Below are 12951 nucleotides of genomic sequence, written 5' to 3' on the forward strand. Positions count from 1 at the left end.
AGTTCATACCAGTACCAATCTTCCAGAGAAATAATTCCATCTGAAAGCTCACTGATTCTAAAGTTCATACCAGTACCAATCTTCCAGAGAAATATTTCCATCTGAAAGCTCACTGATTCTAAAGTTCATACCAGTACCAATCTTCCAGAGAAATAATTCCATCTGAAAGCTCACTGATTCTAAAGTTCATACCAGTACCAATCTTCCAGAGAAATATTTCCATCTGAAAGCTCACTGATTCTAAAGTTCATACATGTACTAGTACCAATCCTCCAAAGAAATATTTCCATCTGAAAGCTCACTGATTCTAAAGTTCATACCAGTACCAATTCTCCAGAGAAATATTTCCATGTGAAAGCTCACTGATTCTAAAGTTCACACCAGTACCAATCCTCCAGAGAAATATTTCCATGTGAAAGCTCACTGATTCTAAAGTTTATACCAGTACCAATCCTCCAGAGAAATATTTCCATGTGAAAGCTCACTGATTCTAAAGTTCATACCAGTACCAATCCTCCAGAGAAATTTTCCATGTGAAAGCTCACTGATTCTAAAGTTCATACCAGTACCAATCCACCAGAGAAATATTTCCATCTGAAAGCTCACTGATTCTAAAGTTCATACCAGTACCGATCCTCTAGAGAAATATTTCCATATGAAAGCTCACTGATTCTAAAGTTCATACCAGTACCAATCCTCCAGAGAAATATTTCCATCTGAAAGCTCACTGATTCTAAAGTTCATACATGTACCAATCCTCCAGAGAAATATTTCCATCTGAAAGCTCACTGATTCTAAAGTTCATACCAGTACCAATCTTCCAGAGAAATATTTCCATCTGAAAGCTCACTGATTCTAAAGTTCATACCAGTACCAATCCTCCAGAGAAATATTTCCATCTGAAAGCTCACTGATTCTAAAGTTCATACCAGTACCAATCTTCCAGAGAAATAATTCCATCTGAAAGCTCACTGATTCTAAAGTTCATACCAGTACCAATCTTCCAGAGAAATAATTCCATCTGAAAGCTCACTGATTCTAAAGTTCATACCAGTACCAATCTTCCAGAGAAATATTTCCATCTGAAAGCTCACTGATTCTAAAGTTCATACCAGTACCAATCCTCCAGAGAAATATTTCCATCTGAAAGCTCACTGATTCTAAAGTTCATACCAGTACCAATCTTCCAGAGAAATAATTCCATCTGAAAGCTCACTGATTCTAAAGTTCATACCAGTACCAATCTTCCAGAGAAATATTTCCATCTGAAAGCTCACTGATTCTAAAGTTCATACCAGTACCAATCTTCCAGAGAAATATTTCCATCTGAAAGCTCACTGATTCTAAAGTTCATACCAGTACCAATCCTCCAGAGAAATAATTCCATCTGAAAGCTCACTGATTCTAAAGTTCATACCAGTACCAATCTTCCAGAGAAATAATTCCATCTGAAAGCTCACTGATTCTAAAGTTCATACCAGTACCAATCTTCCAGAGAAATATTTCCATCTGAAAGCTCACTGATTCTAAAGTTCATACCAGTACCAATCTTCCAGAGAAATATTTCCATCTGAAAGCTCACTGATTCTAAAGTTCATACCAGTACCAATCCTCCAGAGAAATATTTCCATCTGAAAGCTCACTGATTCTAAAGTTCATACCAGTACCAATCTTCCAGAGAAATAATTCCATCTGAAAGCTCACTGATTCTAAAGTTCATACCAGTACCAATCTTCCAGAGAAATATTTCCATCTGAAAGCTCACTGATTCTAAAGTTCATACCAGTACCAATCCTCCAGAGAAATATTTCCATCTGAAAGCTCACTGATTACAACTAAGATAATGTTGTATGACTTATAATGAGCCCTTACTGTGCATCAATGAATTTCCATACAATAACTGATACATTTAAGTATTATTTGTCTGTCAGGCATTACATGGACGTTGTTACATGAGTTATACTTCAAACGCTACAGTATGCCACAACATGACTATCTGACCCTACCCCCTAAAGCATGCAGCCAGGCTACAAAGCTACGCTGGTGGCAACCAGTCGGGCAAAGACAACAAGCTCAATGGGCTCTAGATAACATTCATATCGGTAAGCATTTCTTATTCATATTGGTAAGCATTTCTTATTTATAGCGGTAAGCATTTCTTATTTATAGCGGTAAGCATGTCTTATTCATATCCGTAAGCATTTCTTATTCATATCGGTAAGCATTTCTTATTCATATCGGTAAGCATTTCTTTCAACTTTCAAACCTTTTGTTAACATGTCGTTCCACTATTCATCCAAATTCAGTTGAATTTATATTATTTTGGTTTTACCCATGTACACTGATATCATGTGTACTCAGTACTCTCCTGAGCTCTGTGAAGTAAAAAAACACACAGGCATATTACTCTGTGGGATTTGAACCCGTGACCTTTGCAATTCTAGAGCAGTGTCTTACCAAGTAGACCATTAAGATTGCTCGGTAGCTAGTAGCTAGAGGCAGTTTGAATTCCATGTTTCAGCAGCGGGTACTGCAACAGTGGCAGTGTCATGGCCGAGCGGTTAAGAGCTCTGGATTCAAGCACTGGTGGTTCGGATCGCGGTCATGACACTTGCTACATACGTAAAATTGGGGAGGTAGTGCTTTCTGCTCTACCGGCCAGGCTTCGAATTGATGATGTATATAAAGAATATTTATTTTGGTGTTGCACATATACACCGATGTGTGTTAGCACTGTACACTCTTCACTTTCCCAGATTATGTGCAGAAAAAAAAATCCACAGGCATATATAACTTGGGTGGGATTCGAACCCAGGTGAATTTACTCAATCAGTTTTGCAGGCAGAGGTTGCTTCCGAAGTATATGACATCATTAGCACATTTATAGAAAAAGGTCAAAGCCGTCACTGAACCATTATTAGCAGCTCCTGGTGCAATCTAGTTTCCAACTAAAAATGCTTAAATTTGGCTATGAAATTTGTGCTGTATGCCCTCACCTGATAGCGCCTACTTTTCACTTTATAAGTTTAAGTAATTTGTAATAGCTTCTAACTGTGTTTGTATTGCTCAATAAAAACATTGCCAGCCATGTGATCTCCTCTTGGCCAATCAGAATTGCTAAACTGTCCCAGGAATGTATTAATATCATTGCATGGTTTATTAACAATTCAAGCATCACAGCCCAAGAGCTGAATTTTGCTTAATTAAAATATAAACATTATAAAAGGAAGTGTTTGCAGAAAAACGAAATTATATTGATTCTGTAAAACAAATGTTCAATATAGGAAAAAAACTTGGATTCCAGCTCCATTTTAAAATAAAAGTAGTAAAAAGTTCAACCATTGAGTAAGTGTGGTTAGAGTTGGAATCAGGTTTTTTTTCATACCTGTTGGTTCTACACTTGTTTGAGCTAAAGTTTGTTAGTATTTATGACTAGTGAATACTTATTTTGCATTACAGGTGGCTCTGAAATCAACCCTAGTCACCTCACCGAGTCCTTTGACATGGGTCTTAGTGAAAATCTGTGGGAATTCCATCCCTATGGGCAGGTTCAAAACGGCGTGTGCCTCAATGGAGATAGCGCCCTCTATTGGTCCAATCAACGATACAACCAGCGAGATAACTTTGTCATCACACGTCAGCTCATCATTGACAGGAATTATATGCTGCAGTTTAAGGTGAATTTTAAAGGTTGATTTTTATATGAAGGTGTGTTTTTGACAAGGTCTAGGGATCAGATTTGTCCAGATTTTTGAAAAAACTTCAACTCTAACAATTGTAGCCTGTTTTCAAAAACCTTTTGTAAAATAGTTGACAAGTCTTGATTTGCTATATTTTATGTTCATTTGTTCACTTTACAAACACGCATACAAACAAATGTTTGGTGTTTAACACGATGGTAGACTTGTAGTAGACACATCGCAAGTTGAAAGTCTAAGCTAACCAATAGTTAGCCTGCTGCGATTGGCTGTTTAGTAATATCTATGATCAAATAAGATTATCTTTGCCCATCAATTGGTAGTAAATGCCAGACAGCTCCACTGTACTACCAATTCTAGGACACGAGGTTTGTCTTTTGATGTCCCATCTAAAGAACAATTAAATGATTGTGAAATATCTTGCTCAAGGAGGCAAGTTCCATGACCTGGACTCCACTCTGCTTAGCAGAAACACAAGGGCCCAATTTCGTGGCTCTGCTTATCGTCCAAATTCTGCGCATATTATTATTCTGCGCTTAATTTGCCACGCTAGCTGTGTAAGTGTTCTCTGCCTAATAATGTGAAATACGCACAAGCCAAAATTCCCCGCTAACCCATGAAATATGCTTGACATAAGCACAGAATTCCCTGCTTCCGTAAGCGCTGATTCTTTGCTTACGTTACGCAGAGCCATGAAGTTAGGCCCATCAGAGTTTGAGAAGCCACTGCTCTTGACCACAACGTGCAACAATGCTTACTGACGATGCTTTAACAAGAATCTTTCTCTCAATATCAGGTTGTAGTTGGATGTCAAGAAACGTCGGCTTCCTGTATTACAGACTACCCAATTCATTTAGAATACAACACGGATCCCGCCGTGCCTCGCTGGACTCTCCTAAAACCCAGATGTCTGCCTGATGATGGGGACCAGACTAGATGTAATCCCAGAGTGTTCGGCGGAGGAAGCGTCTTCACTGCTAATCAGCACGGTGTTTGGAAGAGAATGATGTATGCTCTACCGCTGCAAACAGTTTCAAGGTATGTTATTCTCTATCCCTCATCTCTATCTCGGGTTCCAAAGCTTAGTGCCAGAATCTGCGCAAGAGAAATGAAGTTTGCAGGGCACTGCTATCGCCACCCTGAGCTTCCAGCCAGCAAGCTTGTCCTCTGGGAGCCAAGCAAGGTCGAGCTCAAAGAGGTTGAGGTCACCTCACTTATACAGACATACTTAAGAAGGGACACAGAATTTGTGTCAGCTGAGGAAATATCTACATGCATGAGGGACAGGGAGATCCGGGGAACAACTCAGCTGTAACATTATTGACTGAGGACACCATTCAAAATAAAAGAAGCACAGTCATTAATATGTACATAAAGCTAGTTAACCATGTACTGTGTGTAATGTTCTTTATTTTGCCACCATCTTGACATGCAATTGTCTTTGAACTTGTTCTCTTGCAGCTCTACCCAGTTCCGATGGATCCAACATTCTGCTGGTCATATGGCCCCAATGTGGTCCATTGATGATGTGTACATAGGTGTTAGATGTCCCAAAATGTGCAATGGACATGGAGCATGTGGGTCTGACGGGCGATGTCAATGTGACCACAAGTATGTAGGTAAGTATCCATGGTCATCGGTCAAAATGCGCAAAAACATTGCATATAGATTTTGCAAAAACATTGTATAATTTTGCATGAAAATGTTCGGTGATAAAACACAGTTTCTTGATTTGTATTGTTTTGTGTGTCCATCCAGATTATTTTAAGCGAGGTATGACGTACATTTGTCAGTTTTCAGTTTGCGTGTAGTATAATTGCTATTGTAGGAGCTACAACAGACGTGATGATACACAGTTGTCAGTTATTTGGTTTTAATATACAGTAACATCTGATATCTTAAATTGTATTTTCCATCTGATCCATACTGAACCATCCTTTATTGAGCTGAGTAGCTCATACTTGTTGCACAGGCCGTATACTCCCCAGGGAACTGAGATGCTTGGAAGTACTTTGTGGTGCCCTTCTGGTGTAAAAAGCACCATATTAAAACTAGTTATTATTTATTTAGTAAAGTGCCTCACCAAGGGATGAAATTCTTCCATTTTAAAACGGAATTTCGAGGTGTTTTTTTTTTTTGCCCTAAAAAAATATATTTCTTTGATTGTTATCCCACCCCCCTCAAGAAATATCAAATTCTAAAAGAAATGGAGATATAACCATATAATAACGCCCCAGATTGCAGAGTAGAAACTTTGAAACTAAAAATATATGTTAATATTTGGGCTTCATGCTTGCATGTTTTCGAGTTTGAATGCTTTCGCGCTTTGTGCTCAGAGTTAAAAAAAAAAAATCTGAACAGCGTATCCATTCCTGGGGCTGATTTCACTAACGCTTTGCGATCATCGCAAACACCGAAATCAAGCGCTAAATCCAAAATCAATGGCAACTTAACAATGGATTTTTGATAGTGATTTCACTCAAACTTAGCGATGAGAACACTCATCGCAAAGTTTTAGTTAGCAGTGACAATCTTGCGATGGCTCGTTAGTGGTTGCAAAGTAAAAGTTTGTGGCAAACTTATGATACATTGCGCCATCATTATGTGCTTAGTTATAGCGGTGTACGGCTTGACATATAATTTGTCCGCGATTTAGAGTAAAATTGCGCTACATTTAGTCTTGCGGTCTTTTACCTTGGAGACTCAGATTGCCGATGACAACTATCAGCGACGCAACTGCCGCAAAGAGAGCTTAAAATCGGTAAAAAGCAGATACATTCTGGGCTCAATTACTTTAATAATAATAATAATAATAATAATAATAATAATAATAATAATAATAATAATAATAATAATAATAATAATGATAATAATAATAATAATAATAATAATAATAATAATAATAATAATAATAATAATAATAATAATAATATTATTTAGATTTAGATTTATATAGCGCCTAATAACTAACACTTAATTCTCTAAGCGCTTTACATTAGTGCCCTGGTCATAGGGCCAATAACATCCCTTTTAATGTTTCTCAGCTCCCTTGGGAGTATACAACCTGGGCAACAGTTTATATCGCTCCACATGCTTTTTCATTCACAATATCAACCTCTACCCATTTATACCCCTGGGTGAAGAGAAGCAATTATAGTAAAGTATCTTGCTCAAGGACACAAGTGTCACGACTGGGATTTGAACCATCATTAAAATGTGTATGTGTTGGCCTAGGCAAATTGACATTGCACCCAATAATTGTCTTTTCTGATTAATATCACTGCATGTAGGGGCCTTTAGCCACCACTTTTCGGTGGAAACACATGACAATAGGCCCTATGCCTATACTAAGCATTTAAAAATGAGTTTTGTTGTTTCTCTTTTGACGTTCATACAATGGCGTCATGCAGTGAAGCTAGTATTACTATGAGACAGATATTTACAGAATTAGTCAGAATTGTCATCAATCCCATCCTGTCTTTGTACCACAACATTCAAATCTCTTCTCAAAACTTAGCTTATCTCACAGGTTTTCAAGGACTAATTTTGTTGTGTCTGTTTTTCTTTGTGTTGTTTTGTTTTGTTTTTGTTTGTTGTTGGTTTTTCTGCGCCTTGAACACCCAGTAGGGTAGATTCGTGCACAGTATTATTATTATTATTATTATTACTATTACTAGTATTATTATTACTACCACAGATTTACGAAAATTGTTAGAATTATAATAAAGGCCATAGGCCTACAAACATAAACAAGTAAAATTTTATTTTATGTAACCTAAACCCTTTGTAAATTAAACATCATCAACAATAGTTGTTAATTCATATGCACGAACATGACAACAATTTACATATAAACTGCACTTTATCATATGCATTTCTTTTCGAGTGACGACCATCAATTTTGTTTGGGGTTATGTCAAAGGTCACTACTTTTAGCCTTGTACAAAAACTTTCTTTTTCTTTTTACGTCATCACAATTGCGATGGCTTTGTGAAACGCAAAATCAGCGACATTGCGATGGATTTGAGGTTTGCGATGCCATCGCAATTGTGTTAGCGATGATTGTTAGTGAAATCTGCCCCTGGCCTAACCTCACCTTCCTCTTCTTCTTACAGGTAATGATTGCATCCCAAGGCAACTCTTTCCCTACCACTTGATGGACAACTTTGAGGCAGGTATCTCACAGCGTACCTGGGCGTCGGTTAGAGGAGGTCGGTTGGGGATAGGGTGTGGTGCCCTTGTACCCTATGGTCATGGCAAGTCTCTGTATTTCAGCCTGTGTGGAGTGAGAGAGGCTGTTACAGTGGAGTTTGATACCAGACGCAATAGGTAAAACATGTCTGTATTAGGACATTTTAAACTTTTGTCTAAAGATGATAATTGTGGAAAACTTCCTGTAAATATTTTTGCTTGAAATGCTATGTTGCCATCATTGTTATTTTGTCCTACTTGTCTGTCAAAGGAAAATTAACAAGTTTCTCGAGCATTCTGCAAGCATGTTAGTTACACTCAAAATTGTCTTTGTAATTTCTATACATTTTATTGTTGCATTATGTGGCATTCATCTCTTTATAATTGTTTCAACTGTATGTTTCATTGTCATTGTCAACATGACAAATAATTGCCATTGAATTGAATTGTGTTGAAAATGAGTAACACAAACAGTTTGGATGTGTCCATGATGTAGGTTTGTTGGACGAGTCCAAAATGTAACTGTATGTTTGAAATCTGAAAACATATGAGAGGATTTTCACCATTTTCTTGTGACTCTTTTGATTGATTTCCTTCCCAGGTTTATTATTTCGTATAATGTTGGGTCACATCAATGTGGTTTGCATTCTTTATAATACTTAGAATACTGGATGCAAGACTTGCAAAGATTTGTGTTCGTTCAGTTGTAAAACTGAAAGAATGAAATACATTTTGTTATCTTACCTTGTTTGTTATTTTAGCAATACTTGATATTATGCTTCTTTTGTAATCTCTTTTTTTCATACATGATCTGTTTAGTTTCTTTACTTTCTGTACAGTAGCTTGCAAAACTTTTAAGCTTACTGAAACTAAATTTCTTTTGCAATTGTAGAGCTTGTAGTTGTGTATCTTTTTGTTTTAAACTCCTAACTGTTTTTATTCCTATATGCTTTCTATAGACAATGTAACGTTCTATAGACGATGTAACCTATGTTTACATTCAAACTGCCTCTGTTGAAAAAACACTATACGTCATGTTTCGCCGGGCAAAAATACATGGTAGTCATGGTTAGATGGCTGCCAAAACACAAAGGTTTTGCCCGGCCGGTATGCGCGCGAATCATGTTATGGTTTTCGAGTGACGTCACATTGTCTATACTTTCGATGAAATTTACTTTTAACTGTGATTTGGAACTTATTAATTAACAATTTATTAAACAGTTGAATGATGGTAACTTGAAAAAAGTAATTTTCCACACCCATGTTTGTTTCCCTTATTTCTTGCCACTCTGTTCCCGCCGTCACCCACTCTTTCTTTTGTCCCTTCCTTTCGGGTATTATTCTTGTATTGGCCATGTAGTGTAATTGAAGAAATATAATGATTGCGACTCCTTCTTATTTTGAGGCATAAAACAGTTTATCTTTATTTCTCATTCAACTTTTAATATAGGCCTATGTGTAGTGTTTTCTTATATTTTATTTTTTTAGATGTGCAAACCGAGGTTATGATTTGCATGCTGGCATGTTGAAAACATAATAAAATGGAATTGAATTGATATTTCAGTGACCTGATGTTCGTCCTGCAAATCGGCAGTACCACCATTGATAACCCAAGCTGTTCTGTCAACCTCACATCCCCACACACCAAGAACAAGGCCATCCTCCTACAATACACAGTCAACAACGGCATCGACTGGCACCTGATTGAGTCACATGACCCAGTGGACTACCAGCGGGCACAGAGATTGTCCTACAGGCTGCCTACGAGGGCCAAGGGTAGAGCTGTCAGGTTCCGTTGGTGGCAGCCTCAGCACGATGGGCCAGGGAACGACCAATGGGCAATCGATAACATACAACTCGTTATGTAAGTTTTCCCCCGCTTATTGGTAGAAACCTTTTGTTGTTGTTATTGAATTCAGGTTGTTATAATTTGCACCAACTTTTTACATAATAATAATAACCCGTTTTTATATAGCGCTTTTCACATGTGTCTCAAAGCTCGTTCGACATTATTACCCCTGGTCACTGGGATTTAAATCATTCCTTAAACCATCTTAGCTCCATGTAGGAGACACAAGAGTGTATCGCATAATGATGATCGTCCAATAAGCCCTAAAATAAACCTTGTACTTGACTTGATGACCAAACTCAATGATTAGTGCATGCTCTGTGTAAAAGAAAAGCTGTGAAAGTTTAAGATCATTGGTATTGGCGTGTACCCTAAACCAGTTTACAACATGGGTTGTTGCTGGTTGGTGCTCTAATGCCTCAGACAGCATCAGTAACTTCAGATTGTTACCTTAAAAAGCACTCTATTTGTGGGTTTATTTTAATCAAAAATTACATGTAGATACCTTAGACTAAACAAGAGGAATAATATAGTGTTGTCTTTTTTTCTTTTGTGTTCAGGTTACGAAGCCATATGTTAAACCGCTACCACCAGTGAAGGGCTAACAAGAGTTTGATATTTATCAACACATTACCAACTGTTTTGGAATCTCAGACCTCCTGACTTGCCGGTGTCTCCAAGATTAAACATTATACCGTTTTAAGACCTTTTTTGGTTAATGAAAAGATTAAACAACGATTCATTATTACTCATGATATTAAAATTGCAAGCTTTAATACCTCTGGCAGAGTCTGCTGATTTTGTGTAGAAAATGCAAGGTTTACCCCATTGTTTTGTTTTTAAACTGACTATTTCCCCGTCATGATTGTGTACACACAATTAAGGGTTTAATGTATATGGTTTTGAGTACAAGTCAAAGCTAACCAAGTATGACTTAAGAAAAACCTGCATAAGGTTTACCCCATGTGATTCAATCTGTGGTTAAATTGAAGTGCTTTCCCCTTGAGGAGTTCAGTGAAAACTGCAAGGTTGGACCTTTTTGTGATTTTTATAAAAATACAACATTCAATCAAAGCAGCTAGGTTGAAAACATACACCAAGTATTACACTAATATTTTTGCTATTTGGTTTTTTGTTGTTTTGTTTTTTTTTCAAAGTAGAGAGTTGTTAGATAACTTTATTTCATTTTAAATGTTATATATTTCTTCCACATTTCTTAAACTAATTTTAAAACGGAAGTATTTCACTTTCAATTAAGCAAACCAATCTATTTTCATAAAACATTTAATAATTTTATACTTTTATAAATTTAGAAAAAGATCCAATAAAACGTAACCATACCATATAATAAAGTTACTAATTGTTTTCTTGTTATTCAGCATCGTGTGATGATCTAAATATAGTAATATTGATAATAATTGTTTTTTATATAGCCCTTCAAACATTGTCTCAAAGCGTTTTATTACCACTAATCACTGCCTTTTCATTCCCCAAACCTTCTCAGCTCCCTGGGGAGTTTACAGCCTGTGCTACCAAGTATGTAGCGTACTTAGCTAAGTCAATCACAAAAAACATCTCTGCCTTCACAGGTACCCATTTACCCATGGGTGTCTTGCTCAAGGACGCAAGTGTCACGACCGGGATTCAAACCCACACTCTGCTAAGCAAGTGATATATAACACAGGAGCTGTGTGTATACATGAACATTCTGGTCACTGTTTTGAATTGATGCAGAATTTTAATATTTATTTTGGTTTTGACTCATACACCGATGTGTGTTAGCACTGTATGCTCAGTACTTTCCCGAGTCCTGTGAAAAAAAATCACAGGCATATTACTCTGGTGGGATTTGAACCTATGACCTTTGCAATTCTAGGGAAGTGTCTTACCAACTAGACTACCGAGGTTGCCTTGTAGCTAGAGGCAGTCCGAATCCTATGTTTTGGCAGCGGGTACTGCAACTATATAAGAGTTGCAGAATTGTTTTTACCCTTTTCAGATCAATTAAATTAAACTTGATCTAGAAGTAAAAATGTAAGCCAGACACTTTTTATAATAACGGACTCGGTTTTCTTTAGGAAGCAATAGAAATAATTATTATCAGCAATGGACTAACACGACCAAAAATGCATTTGAATTTCATTAGAAAACCCTTTTACCATTTTAACCTATTCAATTCCCTACTCTTGTTGGATAAAAAGAACAATTGTGAGAATTAAACAGTACAAAGAAATGTAAAAATCAAAAGTACATAAATTGTACAAAATGAAAGCCAATTGTAAATGAATAACTAGGAATTCAAATCTCTTCTCAAATTTTATCTTATGTCACAGGTTTTCAAGACCTAACTTTGTTGTGTCTGTTTTTCTTTTTTTTTTTTTTTTTTTTTTTACTGCGCCTTGAACACCCAGCAGGGTGAACATGTGTGCATTACAAGTATTATTATTATTATTGTTATTATTAATTAACTATGTACAAGAGAGGATTAAGAGAGTATGAGGCATGAAGAAAGTGAAAAATGTGCGAGGAAGGAGATTACTTGTACATTAAGATGCCACTTTGAAGTTTATTGATGTCGGTAAGAGTAAGGGTGCATAGGCACGCAGAAATAGGTACAGAATGGTGCAGAGACTCTTATGAAGAAAAAAAACTTGGAGCCTCGCATCCTCCCCCCCCCCCCCCCCCCCCCCATCCCCCTTGACTGTGGTATGTTTGTTAGTCCATAGAGTAAGTCTCTGTCCTTACTCTATGGTTAGTCCATGCCTGTTTTTATGAAACTTCAATAATCAATATTGTTTTGGAAAATAGAGCAAATATCCAGGGTCAAGAGGATTTAAAACTGTATCATCTTAGATTACAAAATATCAAGTTATGTCTCCAAATTTGACAAGAGCTTGTTGCAACAACCAACAACAACCAACGTGGAATGTAACTACTCTGTATCTAGCGCGCTCATTCGTCAAGATCAAGGGGTGTGTTGTGGGTGTGTTGTGGGCGTGCCCGTCCGTGCTTGGATGATAGCGCCCTCTTGTGGGGAAATTTGATAGCAGACTTGACTTCCAGACGAACACTTCATTCTGCTGGATTTATATGTGTCAAATTTGAGTTGGAAAATGGTGTTGTTTGCATGCAGAGTGAGGGCTCAAGAAGTATCTTGTGCGTATTGTGCGCAATGTAGATTTCTCCAAAACACGAAGTACGTTGGTTATTCAT

General features: G+C 37.1%; 1 protein-coding gene across 1 annotated transcript in view; it reads left to right on the forward strand.

The window, feature by feature from the left end:
* The window catches only part of LOC139933832 (reelin-like), an 88574-nt gene extending 76975 nt beyond the window's left edge, over positions 1 to 11599 (forward strand). Inside the window, exons 51-57 of the mRNA XM_071928051.1 lie at positions 1932 to 2102; positions 3460 to 3677; positions 4495 to 4736; positions 5160 to 5317; positions 7814 to 8027; positions 9454 to 9753; positions 10299 to 11599. Coding sequence (XP_071784152.1) covers positions 1932 to 2102; positions 3460 to 3677; positions 4495 to 4736; positions 5160 to 5317; positions 7814 to 8027; positions 9454 to 9753; positions 10299 to 10335 — 1340 coding nt within the window. The 3' untranslated portion in view covers positions 10336 to 11599. The remainder of the gene's footprint in view (positions 1 to 1931; positions 2103 to 3459; positions 3678 to 4494; positions 4737 to 5159; positions 5318 to 7813; positions 8028 to 9453; positions 9754 to 10298) is intronic.
* Positions 11600 to 12951: the final 1352 nt, after the last annotated feature.

This window comes from Asterias amurensis, chromosome 2, assembly GCF_032118995.1.
Source record: "Asterias amurensis chromosome 2, ASM3211899v1".
NCBI lineage: Eukaryota > Metazoa > Echinodermata > Asteroidea > Forcipulatida > Asteriidae > Asterias > Asterias amurensis.